The sequence below is a fragment of the Pseudoliparis swirei genome, chromosome 7, assembly GCF_029220125.1.
Source record: "Pseudoliparis swirei isolate HS2019 ecotype Mariana Trench chromosome 7, NWPU_hadal_v1, whole genome shotgun sequence".
Lineage (NCBI taxonomy): Eukaryota > Metazoa > Chordata > Actinopteri > Perciformes > Liparidae > Pseudoliparis > Pseudoliparis swirei.
The window spans coordinates 7,185,802-7,200,276 of record NC_079394.1 but is presented as its reverse complement, the minus strand read 5'-3'; the positions used below and the strand labels follow the sequence as shown (position 1 = coordinate 7,200,276).

At 43.1% G+C, this 14,475-nt stretch overlaps 1 protein-coding gene across 1 annotated transcript in view; it reads left to right on the top strand.

The window, feature by feature from the left end:
• The window catches only part of hmcn2 (hemicentin 2), a 49,241-nt gene extending 38,143 nt beyond the window's left edge, over positions 1-11,098 (top strand). Inside the window, exons 62-81 of the mRNA XM_056420062.1 lie at positions 8-198; positions 290-503; positions 682-816; positions 1,677-1,867; positions 2,514-2,595; positions 3,094-3,264; positions 3,975-4,127; positions 4,574-4,711; positions 5,080-5,201; positions 5,297-5,537; positions 5,631-5,690; positions 6,114-6,233; positions 6,345-6,479; positions 6,681-6,800; positions 7,516-7,641; positions 8,240-8,368; positions 8,452-8,745; positions 8,842-8,961; positions 9,050-9,176; positions 9,311-11,098. Coding sequence (XP_056276037.1) covers positions 8-198; positions 290-503; positions 682-816; positions 1,677-1,867; positions 2,514-2,595; positions 3,094-3,264; positions 3,975-4,127; positions 4,574-4,711; positions 5,080-5,201; positions 5,297-5,537; positions 5,631-5,690; positions 6,114-6,233; positions 6,345-6,479; positions 6,681-6,800; positions 7,516-7,641; positions 8,240-8,368; positions 8,452-8,745; positions 8,842-8,961; positions 9,050-9,176; positions 9,311-9,689 — 3,248 coding nt within the window. The 3' untranslated portion in view covers positions 9,690-11,098. The remainder of the gene's footprint in view (positions 1-7; positions 199-289; positions 504-681; positions 817-1,676; positions 1,868-2,513; positions 2,596-3,093; positions 3,265-3,974; positions 4,128-4,573; positions 4,712-5,079; positions 5,202-5,296; positions 5,538-5,630; positions 5,691-6,113; positions 6,234-6,344; positions 6,480-6,680; positions 6,801-7,515; positions 7,642-8,239; positions 8,369-8,451; positions 8,746-8,841; positions 8,962-9,049; positions 9,177-9,310) is intronic.
• Positions 11,099-14,475: the final 3,377 nt, after the last annotated feature.

Below are 14,475 nucleotides of genomic sequence, written 5' to 3'. Positions count from 1 at the left end.
ATTTCAGTCCCGCCCATGATTCCTCCCGCGCAGACAGAGCTGACAGTCATTCAGGGATTCCAGGCGCTGCTGCCCTGTGCGGCTCAGGGTTCACCGGAGCCCCGAGTGACTTGGGAGAAGGACGGTGTGATCGTGCCCAAGCGTCCTGGCAAATTCACCGTCTTGCGATCCGGAGAGCTCATCATCGAGAGGGCGGAGGTTAGCCCGAGAACTCCTCCCTGCATCGCAAACCACCGTCTCCTTCTAGTTCTGGGCGTAGAAATCAGTTCTGATTTCTTTCTTCTCTCAGTCAGGGGACGCCGGCATGTTCACATGTGTAGCCAGCAATGCAGCAGGCTCCGCGAGACAAGACATCCGCCTGTCCGTCAACATGAGGCCGGCTTTCAAAGAGCTGCCAGGTGACGTAACCCTGAACAAAGGGCTGAGTCTGGCCTTGTCCTGCCACGCTCAGGGAACACCGTCTCCTGTCATCTCCTGGACTGTCAACAGCAGTCCTTACACAGGTATTCTCTTTCTTTGCACTGTGACCACTTACATATTACCAAAATATCACAGTGCCATTGTGGGAGAAAAAAAATCCCTCCCAGTTGGCATCTTCTGTGAAATAGCATTCAATCGTGTTTCATCTCATGCAGAGTGAGGTGAAACTGAACTGACTGAATACACATATTAATATTCCAGGTGCCACTGTCGATGAGGCCGGCAGGAGCTCCGTGATCGTTGACAATGTGACCCTGACTGACGCCGGGACCTACGTGTGCATAGCGGAAAACAGCGTGGGCTCCATCCGAGCGCTCTCATTTGTCCGGATCAGAGGTGAGCTTTTTTTTTAATGGATTATTCGAGGCTGTCGGTTTAAAGGAACAGTGTGTAACATTTAGGGGGAATTAATTGGCAGCAACAGAGTATCATATTCATAAGATAGATAGATAGATATATACTTTATTAATCCCCAAGGGGAAATTTGTCGTCACAGTAGCAGCACCAATAAACTAAACACACGAGAATAAAATGTAAAAAATAAAATATAAAAAACAGGGATGAAAGATATAGATGTATACAAGTAAAATATAAAATACAAAATGAAGTATATATATGTATATAAAATGAAATGTATGTATATATATACACACACACAAACACATATAATACAATGACTATGTTTTATTCAGGGTATAAACTCAGTTTTCTTTAGCTGAGAAAAAGGCATTTATATCTTCGTAGCGAGCGTCTCATTCCATGTTGGCTATCTTGCACCGCCATGTTTCTGCAGCCCTGAATAGTCACTGGTCTGAAGTTATTTTTACATTTATTTCTAGTGAAATCTGAAAAACTTATCTAGTGATTTTTATTTTGTAAACATAACTGTTGCTTCTCTATAAAATATTTAAAGATATATTTTAAATACAAATTCTCATCCTGTCTCTCATAGTTTTTAAAAGCTATTATTATGTTATTGATGAGAGGAGCTTCTAGATGTACTAAAACCATAAAGATAACTCTCCCTACCTGAAGGCCATCGTAATTTGCCAAAAACAAAAGGGAGGAATGAGCTGAGGGACATTTTGGTTACAATCTGGATGACACTAAATCTTACACACTGGGCTTTAACCTTCTCAATATACTGTACCGGTATGACCTCGACGACCTTGTAAACGTGTGCTGCGTATCTCCAGAGCCTCCGGTGTTAAAGGGTGAAGCTCACATGTCTCAGACGGTCGTCCAGGGTGGTTCTGCTATGCTGAACTGTCCGGTCCACGGAGACCCCAGTCCAGTGCTCCGCTGGCTCCGGGATGGAAAACCACTGCTCCGCTCCCTCCGAATGCAAGCGCTTCGCAACGGATCCGTGGTCATTTACAGCATCACTGTAAATACACAGCTCCTTTATGTTTTGTTATGAATTTCCTACATTTGAATGCAGTTCTCTCCTGATCAGATTTGTGAAACCGAGTTTGAATGAGTAGGCCTCCTTGAGCAAACTACTTTCATCAAATAGGTAATGCCTTGTAGAAAAATGGAGCAGTATTCCTCCTATACATGCTTCATCTGCAGTCCCCTTGGGCGGAGGCACAGTGTATACTGTCCTGCAGCGTCCTGTTCCCACCTAAATCCGATTCAGTTCAGTCAGAAAGGCTTACAGCATTAGCAACGGAGGGAGGGGATGAACAGAGAGGAGCTGGATGTTCCCTTTTTTCTTTGCCTGTAACCTTGTTCGGTCTCTAAATGCTGCTGTAATGGCGCAGCCTGCAGTTGAGACTCTCACACACAGATGACCATCCTTCCCACAGAGCACTTTAATGTGAAATGTCCCCTCTCTGGCCCAGAAATATCTATTATGACAAATACTTTAATGGAATGAAGCCTCAACTGCCCAGTAGGAAAAGTGGGCCTTTTTTTTGTTGCTTTAATGTCAGCTCTCTGTCACTGTGAAACTATATGCAATTTTAAGAAAAACGTGTTCCTCAGGGTGCCAATTAAGCCAAACTCTCCTTCTCTACCCATTTGATCTACAGGCTGCAGATGAAGGGGAGTACCAGTGTGTGGCTGAGAGTGAAGCTGGGACAGCTGAGAGGACCATTACTCTCAAGGTTCAGAGTGAGTTCTGTGGTTATAATAACACACATTGTCATGAGGTTTGAAATCAATCAGGAAAATATACACAACTACACATGCCAATAGCATCTCTGAGGCAGGCTGGCTTCCCTTAAAATAAATATTACAAATAACCACTTTTGTCAGACCACCATTCAATTCAGTTTATTGTGTATAGCCCAATATCACAAATGAAAAATTTGCCTCAGAGGGCTTTCAGCAGCATCAGCAGCGCCATGGCATCAGACCCAGCCAGGTCCAATGGACCCGATGAGACGTGAAGTCACAAGGACTCCGGGGAGGAAGCAGAGTTAGTAATGTGCAACAGAGAGGTGAAAATTCATCCATAAGGAGAGAGAGAAGAGGAGATAGGTGCTCAGTGTATCTTAAAACCATATATTCATGCATTATGTAAAATTGTATATGCTCATTGTATGTTACTTTATGCAAATCATCTCAAAACTCTGCTGTATTCTATGCTTCTCTCTCTCTCTAACACAGTGAATGGAGGCTTCTCGAACTGGGAGGAGTGGGGTCCATGCAGTAGCACCTGTGGACAAGGCTTTCAAGAACGAATCCGATTATGCAACAAGCCAGAACCAGCCAACGGCGGCCGATCATGCAGCGGTCCCAGCATCGACTCTGGGAAATGTCAAGCTGGTCTGTGTCCAGGTATGAATACTTTATTGTTACGCCATGTTTTTTAATTGTCCGTCCATCAATCCGCTCCATTCTTGTAAACTTGATATTACGGGGGAAGCCCGGAAGGAATGTCGTAAAATGTGCCACACATGTCCACTCTGATTCAGACAAACTAAATAGATTTTGGTCATCACTCTGAACTCACATCACATGTTTTTGACTCAAATGCAAGAATGTATACGGTCATTTTGACAATTTCATGCACATTTCTTATAGGATTAATTGATTGGTGGGGACATTTTTAACAGACATGGATGTAAACTGCAACTTGACAATATGTCGGAGGCATACAACTGCCAGGTCGTAATTCCAGATTTTTTTGATTCCTTGCTTCTTTTTATAATAAATGTATTACGATCCTGGTCAAGCTGTTGTGTGTACAGATGAACAGAATATTATGAAAGTTACCTTTCAGACATTTATGAACGTGCACTACGGGTATTAATACAGTATCTCTCAGGAGATGCATGGCACATTTATGTATCTTAATAGAGACCGAGCACGTTAATGAACATCTTTATAAAAAACACAAGATGCAAACTTGATGGAAGTTATGCAAAAACACTCATTTTCACCCGTAATCCTGTGGCAGGTAAAACAATCAGTCAATATATCTACTCAAAGATAATGTTGTGAATAATTATAAATGATTCAAGTGCATGTCTGTTTGGTGATGGAAGGAGAGACTCCTCGCAGGACCAGAGGCAGCCTGATCGGCATGGTGAACGAGAGAGAGTTTGGCGTGTCCTTCCTGGAGGCCAACATCACAGACAATGCTGAGGAGGGGAGCAGCACTATGCATGCACATCTGGACAACATCCCCCCCAGTGTGGGTGAGTGATAGCACCTCATGACCCCTGGTGTCACACGTCTGGAGAGAACGGTCTCCCGGTCACTTTTGTGGTGGTTGTAAGAGTCAAGTGTACAAAGAAAAAAAAAAGTGGAATAATTCAAGTTGTTCTTGGAATAGAGTTACTCACCTTTTTAATTTGCACAGTATGGCATTGATTGAAATTAATAGGATGTAAAATAGCAAACTCTACTGATCTAATATAGGTTTCATTTAAATAAATAAAAGTATAAATTCATTATTTTTGAGAAGAAAAAAAAAGCCTGTATTACTTAGACTTTCAGTTTCAGGGAAACCGGGAAGTTTGTTTTGTTTCTTTATGATTTTCTCATTAAGAAATGAAAACGGGAGATCATTTTGAGAATGAGGTCTTTGTGGAGACGCCTTTGGCTCGGTCAGAGGCCGAGAGCTGAAGCGGTTTCGTTGTAGGTCCCTTGCTGCGGGTGCTGGTGTCTGCGTTTGCTCCCATCTACTGGACCACTGTGATGCAGAGCGGAGAGGCCAGCAATGGCTTCTCTTTCACCGAGGGCCAGTTCAGGCAGGAGTCCCAGCTGGAGTTTGAGACTGGTAAGTTATGCCCCAAACCAGTTTTACATGCAGGGAAGTCAATAAAGAGGGTTAGCTAAGGGATATTTCTGTAAATTGCTCAACTGATCTGGTACATGATATCATATTGCATTTAAAATCATGCAGATATATATATATATATATATATATATATATATATATATATATATATCACTTATGTATTCAATGTTTTAGTGTAAACTACAAATGAATGCGTTAGTCTTGTTCTTTGTAGTTTGCTAAACAACCAGCAGGTGGCTCCACTGACATTACTGAGTTTACACGTGAAGGCTCTTCGTTGTAAATGTCATCATGCTCTGGTGTGCTTGTCAATAAGTGGTCATTTGACTGTTTGTTTGTTTTAACAGGGGAGATCCTTCATTTGACCCATGTTGCCAGAGGTCTGGATCCTGAGGGAGTTTTATTAATTGACATCGTAATTAATGGATTTGTGCCTCCTTCAATATCATTGTCTCATCTGAGTCTACAAGTGCGTTCATGACAATGATGATTCACAGACCTCAAACATATCTCACGAGAGTTCGACGACGTCGATAAGACCTCCTCTTCTTTTGTGTCCCTCAGGAGTTTGATGAGTCATATGTGCAGACGGGCCCAGGGCAGCTGTACTCGTGGTCATCGCAGACCCACCAGAGAGCAGGAAGGCCCATGGTGCTGCGCTGCAATCACACCATTATGTATGAGGGCCAGGAGGAGCGCCAGGGCCCTCTGCTGCAACTGCTCAAGGTCTCCGGGATGAAGAGCATCTACAACATGTTCTCTCTCACTTTGGACTTCCATATCACTGCCAGCCTCCTCGTACCAGGTCTGGGGAGAATTGCAATGATTTATCACTTCATATACAAATGATGGATCTGAATATTGCAGCAGCGCTGAACTGAACTTTTCTGTCCTGCAGACGGTTATGGAGACACTTGCCCTAAAGGTTTCATTGTCGACACAGCCTCCTACTGTGCTGGTATGCTCTTTACATTTATTTTGTATGTCTCATTTATTACCTTTGCATTGAAAATGCGGAAGGTTATATTTTGATCGCCGTGTATTTATTTATTTATTTGTATGCGTGTTCCTCGCATAAAAAAAGAAGTTTTAAACCGAATCGCATGAAATTTGGTGGGATGATTGGTTACTATCCGGGGACCATTTGATTAGATTTTGGGATCAATCGGGTCAAAGGTCAAGGTCAAGGTCAACATCTGCTTTTTACCATAGCACGGTCAATTTTTATCCAATTGGCATGCAACTAATGCCAAAATGTTCATAATTCAATGCCCGATCTTGTGATATGCGAAGGTATGCGCTCTACCGAGTGCCCATTCTAGTCTTTGAATTGTTTTCCCTGTACAATTTGAATTATTATGATTCAATGTGTCCTTATTAGATGAAGATGAATGTGAGCTTCAGTCTTCCTGCTCTCACTCGTGTAACAACATCATGGGAGGCTTTTCCTGTGCCTGTCCCTCTGGCTTCACCATCTCACCGGAGACCAACGCATGCCAAGGTAAGACAGAACACATTTTGAATTTTTTTTTAACCAGATATACAAAATAGATGGTGTAAATGATCTTTGTCATCTTCGTCTAATCAATTCGGCCTCCTACTTGTGTGCCAGATATTGATGAGTGTTCCCAGAGCTCCCACATGTGCCACTACAACCAGCAGTGTGTCAACACAGTGGGCACATTTCGCTGCCAGGCCAAGTGTGGACCAGGATTTAAGCCCAGCATTACAGGAACCAGCTGCGAAGGCAAGTCACGCTAAATCACCGTTAAGAACCTGATGTACAACATTTAAACTTATTTTGTTATGCACATCCCTTTTTTTTGGTCGAATCCAATTAAATTTCTTCCTGGAATAATCCATTAAGACAAATCTCATTTCCACACACACAGTATGTTTTACCGTATCCTGGATTGATGAAGCCAGATGTGTCCATTGTGTGTTTCAGATGTGGATGAGTGTCAGGAGTCGGCGCTCTCCCCATGCCAGCATCAGTGTCTCAACACTCTGGGCTCCTTCCGCTGCATCTGTCACCCTGGATACCAGCTGTCTGGACATCGCTGCGTCGGTCAGTCACCTTAACTGGGTGGGACTCCCACATGCTATTAAAGGGACAGTTAGTCCTAAAATAAACATGTTTCCTCTTACATGTAGTGTGCTGTTGTTGTGTTATCCAAATGTATTTTTTGGGTGCTTTAAACACCACTAGAGAAGGCAGACATCTCCACGGCTAACAACTAATTACCTTTGCATTGAAAATGCGGAAGGTTATGTTTTGATCGCCGTGCATTTATTTATTTATTTATTTGTATGCGTGTTACTCGCATAACTCAAAAAGTATTAAACCGAATCGCATGAAATTCGGTGGGATGATTGCTTATTATCCGGGGACCATTTGATTAGATTTTGGGATCGATCGGGTCAAAGGTCACGGTCAAGGTCATGAACAGGTAAAAATCTTCGTTTTACCATAGCGCGGTCAATTTCTATCCAATTGGCATGCAACTAATGCCAAAATGTTCATAATCCAATGCCCAATCTTGTGATATGTAAAGGTATGCACTCTACCGAGTGCCCGTTCTAGTTTATTATATATTAGGCAATAAAACAATCCCGATTGAAAATAGCAATACAAGTAAGAGGATACATATATCTTTTTGAGTGAACTGTCCCCGCATAAGCTTAAGTCATGGGAAGTAAATATGTGTAACTTTAAAGCAAGGCATGTTCAAATAGGATGATTCGTTGGGATAACTAACAGCTCTGTAATTTCCCTTTTACAGACATTAATGAGTGCGCGAGAAATGTCTGCCTGGCTCACAAGGAGTGCCGCAACACAGAAGGAGGATACCAGTGTTTCGACAGCTGCCCAGCTGGCATGACCAAGTCAGAGAATGGAGCCTGCGTGGGTTAGTGGCTTCTATCCACTTTCTTTAGTTGCTAAATGTAGCATCAAGCCATGATTTCATTAACTTAGAGAAACCGCATCAACTCATTTATGTCTCGATGGGCTTGTAGAAGACTCCTGTGAGTCAACAGATTCATTTATCCTCAGATATTGAACATAACAGTTGGTGTAAAACGCTGGTCGTGTCTGCGTTAGCACAGTGGACGCCAGCAGGACTGTTGGTGATGGTTTTTGGCAGCTTCTTTAGACCCAAGGTCAGATTTCACAGGATGACTTTAAGGGCACAACGCAGCAAGAAGTCGCTGCTTGTTCTTCACACGAAAAAGCGAAACCTCTTCGATAAAAGTCCAATAATTGGTACTCAAAGAAAAGCTTGGACTGAAGACACAAATACCCTCTTTATAACAGGAAACAACACAGTTAATGTTCGTGTGGTTTTCATTTGCGTAAACTCAAAAGTGTTTTTTGTAATTTGAATAAAAGTATCACCGTTATATCCGGATTATTTTGACACGGTCAGCCTCAGCATCTTAAAACGATGATAAAGTTATTTCAGGTTTGGTGGTGATGTATTGTTGTTTACTGCTTATTGTTTTTAGATGTTGACGAGTGCCAGGATGGAAGTCACATGTGTCGCTACACTCAGATCTGTCAGAACACGATCGGCGGTTACGGTTGTGTGTGTCCCAGAGGTTACCGATCCCAGGGAGTAGGCCTGCCATGTCTGGGTAAAACATCCATTTCGGTTTTTATTAACTCTCCAATAACACTCCCGCATGAGAATTTACTTGATCCTTGTTCTACTTTTTAGACGTTGACGAGTGCCAGCAGACACCCAACCCTTGTGCCTGGCAGTGCCGCAATGTGCCCGGCAGCTTCAGGTGCCTGTGCCCTCCCGGCACTGTGCTGCTGGGAGACCGGCGCTCCTGCGCGGGGCTGGAGAGAGGCCACGCCTTCACCAACGGCTCCAGAGTCCGAGCGAGACTCCGCCCGCAGCTGGTGTCCTCCGTCGGCCGGCCGATCCTCTCCCGCTCTCACGGAGTGTCCCGCATCACCAGACAGAGCTGTCCGGTGGGCTACACCAACAGAGACGGCACATGTGTCGGTGAGTGTGCATCGAAACCATCAAATACAGCGCAAAGTCGTCCACGTCACACCGTCTCGTCAGCCTCTGGATTCTCACACATTGTTCTCCGTGCAGATGTCGACGAGTGTCTGCTCAGAAAGCCGTGTCAACACCAGTGCCGAAACACCGTCGGCAGCTTCCAGTGTCGGTGTCCCCCTGGTTACCAGCTCCTACCTAATGGCAGGAGCTGTAAAGGTGAGAGTCTCACTAAACTGGAACTGGAACCTTCTTCCTCCCTTGAAACGTCCCCAGCTGAGGTCCCATCCCCTTTCTCTTCCTCTAGACATTGACGAATGTGTAGATCAAGGCATCCAATGTGGACACAATCAGATGTGTTTTAATACGCGAGGGGGGCACCAGTGTCTGGATACTCCCTGCCCTGCATCCTATAAGAGTGGACGAAGCCCTGGGTAAATTGCATGACGAACAAAAGCATTGCACAGTATACATCAACACATTAGACTGTACACGCTGCACTAATTTGTCGCCATGAAAAATGCTTAATACTAACATGTCAGTGGCCCTTTCCCGTTGACCTTTAAAGGACGTGCTACAGGCCCTGCTCTCTGGACTGCGCCTCAGGAGGCGCTCCTCTGCTGCTGCAGTACAAGCTGCTCACGCTCCCTTCTGGCATTCCAGCCAATCACAACGTGGTACGACTTTCGGCGTTCTCAGAGTCGGGCCTCCTGCAAGAGCGTACAGCGTTTACCGTACTTGAGCAGGAAGCGGTGACGGGTGTGATGGGCCGGGTGTTTGGCATCAGAGACGAGGCAGGCAGGGGCATCATCTTCACTCTGCGGCCTCTGAACAGCTCAGGACTGGTGCGCCTCGAGGTGCAGGCCACCACCATCTCCCTGCAGGGCCGCGTTACCTATCGGAGCATCTTCATTATCTACATCTCCATCTCGACGTACCCGTACTGAGCCACCGCCAGCTTTACAGATGACTCTCCCAGTGGCCTTTGGGTGCCTCTTCCCGACGAGGCATTTCCCCCCCCCCAAGCCCTGCGCCTCGGACACATTAGGCCCCGCAGAGAAGCTCTAACATACAAGAGAAGGCGGGCGTGGTTCGTAAGTGAATCTCATGAAGACGGAAACCCTCGTCTGTGACTGAAATGTCATGGCGGAGAACATCCCGGTAAATGTTCACGAGGTTCTGTTGAATTATTCGGAGAGCAGAACGTACGATGTTGAAGAAACTCACAGATGTGCCGGACGAACAGCATATTTTGTTCGTTCACGAAACGTCGTATTTCGGGAAAAAAAATCTTTCTAATAATTATCTGAGAAATGCAGAATGTGAAAAAAACACAAGCACGCACTGAAATTATTTAGTATCTATCAGGAACTAGCAATTTTATGTTCTGCTCTCTATCATTATGTGTGTTTACTTTGCAATGTTATCTTATTCTGGGACAGATTTATTCTCATATGAAAAAAAAGTTGTAAACAGTTAGGAAATTGTAAAATGTTCCCCCGTTATTTTAATTTATTTAAGTCATCTGTACACATCAGTTGTTCAAACAACCGCCAGTGCCGAGCATCGTGGTGACAAACCTTCAGAGGCACATTGTAACAGCGTGTCGTAGCTTTCTCGCTAGCGACATTGTTTCATCTGTCGTTTGTGTTTTTGTACTCTTTTTATAAAAATGTTATCACATGTGAAAGTTTAAAGGTGCTAATCTGAGTGTTTTAAATACTCTCCACCGAGCTGGACTACACGTCCAGTGTCTGAAGTGTGGCTTTAGCTACAACATGGCAAGTCTTTCCTGTATTTATGACACCATACACTCGAGCTTTCACGATTAGCGGAGCGGTCGAGTAGCTAATCGAAAGAAAAGCAACCGGCAACAATTTTGACAATCAATTAATCATTAACGTAATTTTTTATGCAAAATGGTGGAATATGCAGTTTTCCTGCTTTTTGTGTTTTGTAACATATTAAACTGAATGTTTTGGGGTTTTGGACCAACACAAATACATTTAAATACATCACCTTGGATTTGGAAAAACATCTTTTCACTATTTGCTGATAATTTACAAACCAAACAACAAAGACTAAATTAATCTAGACATTAATCTGCACGTTTTATAAAAATAAGTGTTTGTTGCAGTCCTACTATACACATTTTAATACTCATTTCAACATTTGAAATAGTTGGTGTTCAGTCATTTAACACTGCCATCAATATACAAATCTAAATTATCTGAACATTTTAAAATGCCCCAAATTACTGTATACATGTTTGCCCTAATCCGGCAGATTGAATAAATATGTCCCTGTTATTGTAATTGAGTCTCACATATGTGTAGAAATAAACTGGACAACAATGTGTTATTGTCCGTTATTACCATACGACCGTCTCAGTCAGTCTTGGTTATATCTCATTTTAAAACCTGGACTAACATTTTGTAAACATCATTGTGCAGCTGACAAACAATATTACTGCAAACCCGTCATTAACCAGGGAGAGAGTTTACGCACAACCTACAGAGAATCCATTCCTCCACGTTGTTTATGAATGACATATTCACCCTGGTTTTCAGATGGCCTGCTCTGACCCAAGCCTTCAGTAAACTTACAATATTGTTCTTACTCTGTTGGGATTCTCTCTCTGACTTGTGTCCTCTCAATCGGTCGTCTGTTGAAGAAAACTAGCACATAAAAGGTTCAGTTTAAAATCTTTCTTGGCATTAAAGCCAAAAGCAGCTTTGCATTTTGCAGGTGAGAGGCAATGACAAATATGAGCAACATATATGGAGTTTGACAGAATCCTTTCATCTTAGGATATTGTAATATATCTTATGATATTGTAATATTGATGGACTGTGGGGCCCTCAGTGTGTGTATTGTTGCTCTCTGAGCTGTCATCACTGGCTCTGTTGAGCTGCTGGTTGTATTAACCAACAACCATGACGAGATCAATCTCTTCAGAAGGGAATTTCAACATAACTCCACTCACCTGACAATACTCTTCACCTATGTCGACACCATTATGGGTTTTGGCTATTTCAAAAGAATCAACTGACCAGGTTGAGAAGATTGTACAGTTTGTCATCCGTAATACAGAACTCCTTCCTGTTGTTGTGCATTTCTCTGACATGACGACCAGAGAACGACATGGAAAGCTGACCTGAGCCGAGCTCAGTGGGTGTGTTTGTTGATGCTCCGGTGCGTGTGTTTGGGGGGAGGTTGCCTCCAGTTGTTATGACTTTAGCTGTTTCTGTGATGTGGTCATTAGCTTAGCCTGGATGTTTGGACTTACAAGTGATTGTGAAAGAACAACTGTATGTGGGTTTACATATGTGTTAGAAAGTTACTACTTAAAGTGCCCAAAACCCAAAGTTTTCTCTGGGTTTATTTTGATATCCAGCATACAAGAATACAATACAACAACATTCCTAGGATCTTGAAACAAATTGTAATGTAGATTTGTATAAAAGGAGTTGTTGTTGCTGTGGCACTTCAGCTGGGCCCTTTATCATATGTGAAACATCATTTCTAAGCTACTTTCTGACAACAGTGTTTCCAAACAAACAGCTATTCAATATTATTCTTTTGGGTGCATGTGAAGCTAATTAAAACAACATGTGCTCTGTCTTTAATACGTCTGAGCCGTTGCCCATCATTAAAGCAGCAGTTCCTGTGTAATCTTTATGGATACATGTGACTAGAACAATTAATGGTTGCAAAGAATTAGAAATAGCATTAAAAGGAAAATACGGAAAAAGAAACCAGCATTGCTCTCTGCTAAAAACAGCAGGACTGCACACCGAATGGAAGCAAGTCCCTCATTAAGGTTTCATTAACTCCAACCTTCAAGACTCCCTGAAACACATGTAAAGGCACTGTGAGGCAGACTGGAGGCCTTTCCCTCTTTTCTATAAAACCCAAAGTATTAGTGCAGATGAATGCTTTGGGCTGACGGTACTATCTCCCCTACTGCTTTACACAGTCAGCATGCCAGGAGAAACGGGGACTTGCTGTGCTCCACTCACTAATGAGCTGCTGCCTATTTGTAGGTAAAAGCAATGGTGCTCAGAGCGTAACAATTATGGCCAAATTCAACTTTCAAAACAAAAGAATTCTTCAAGTTAAAGTTGTCACACATGTCTCTATGTCCTAGTTTCTGCCCGAGATCTGATGCCTTTTTTGCGTGCCACATCAGAACCACATAGTTCTCTTTCACAGCAGCACCGAATATTCAAAAAGCTTTGATAAACATACTGTATGCTACCTGTGCAGCACCCAACAGCTCAAGGACAGAGTTGGTGAAAGTTAAGGATCTGGCTGCTAAAGAGCCATGAGGAGTTGGTGAAAACCGAGGTCAAAGGAGAGTAAATATTAATATTGCAGCTTTACAATGCGCCTCGGTGAATGAATCAAATAATCATTGTAGCGATCAATTTGAAATGTTGCAGTTCAGTATTTTAAATGTGGGTTGTGGGACGTTTTAAATAATTGTCATGCTCTTCCTATATCTGCTGTCAAAGAGTAGCCAAGTTACAATATGAACATGACACATTGTTATTCAACTAAACTGTACATCAAGTCAGTGTTTTTCACTGAAAAAGTTGGAATACGTTTCCCAGACATTTCTTTGACACTGCACAAAGGGTTGTCACTGAAATCTTTTTTTTTTTCCCCATCTGGAATCCAAACCAGTAAGGAACATGAGTAATGCTGCCTCAGCTTCAGCCTGTCATGCCTCGACTGCCTGACTAAGTGTGGGGAGATTGAGTAATACCGTGAAGTGGTGACTGAACTATAGGAAGTGGAGGTGGTGGAGAGGTGGCCGTGACTCCATGAGCAAGGTCAAGAGCTTCGGGCAAATGAGGGAACCTGTGTTAACGTCTTTTAGTTTGTCAGTTATATTTCACTGCCAGATTGTTAAAACATTGTGTCATGTTCATACTTAGTTATTTGAGCTTCAGGTGAGATTTGAGAACTTTGAAATCAATCCCAGGTCCGACTCCTTCAACAGATCTGTGTCCGCTCTCCAGTCTGTCCTGCCTCCTTATTGGCCAGATGTTTCAAAATCATTATACTAAATATAATATATTAGCACACACTTTTTTCGACATAGCACTCAACTGTGGAGACAAATTAATGACACTGGAGTATATTTCCCAGATGACATATTTAATTTCACTCTTCATCTGGCCGAACGGCCAATAAACGTGATAATCCATGGCGTTCTTCTTTCCCACAGCATTAGCCTATGCCCTGCTGGAAATAACTTGTGCACAGATGAAAAGGACGCAATGGTAATATTTACTTGTCACCATGGCAGCAGTGTTATATAGAATACATAAAACTCTTGAAGAAGCGGGCCAGAAAGAAAGAAAAAAGGGGAATAATGCAGACACGGCATACAAACGATAATTTGAGGTAATGTGTGCGTTGGAAGGCTGGAAGGTTATTGATGATGCATGTGCACTGACATGTCAGCTCTGGCTCGAATCTGTATTCGTAAGCCTTTTGCTGAAGGAGAAATGTTCTCTCTTTATTGCGAGAGGCTGGTATCTGGGGCAGAAGTGTCCCAGTCTGCATGAGCTCATATGCTTTATGAATATGAAACACTGCTTAAAAGACGCACTGCCCTCAAAGCACCTCTCTCAGAGGAGCGATAAAAACCCGGCGCACTGTGTGGTATCCTCCTTGACATCATTCTTTTCAGCCAGCTTGACGATATTTCCTACATACGTA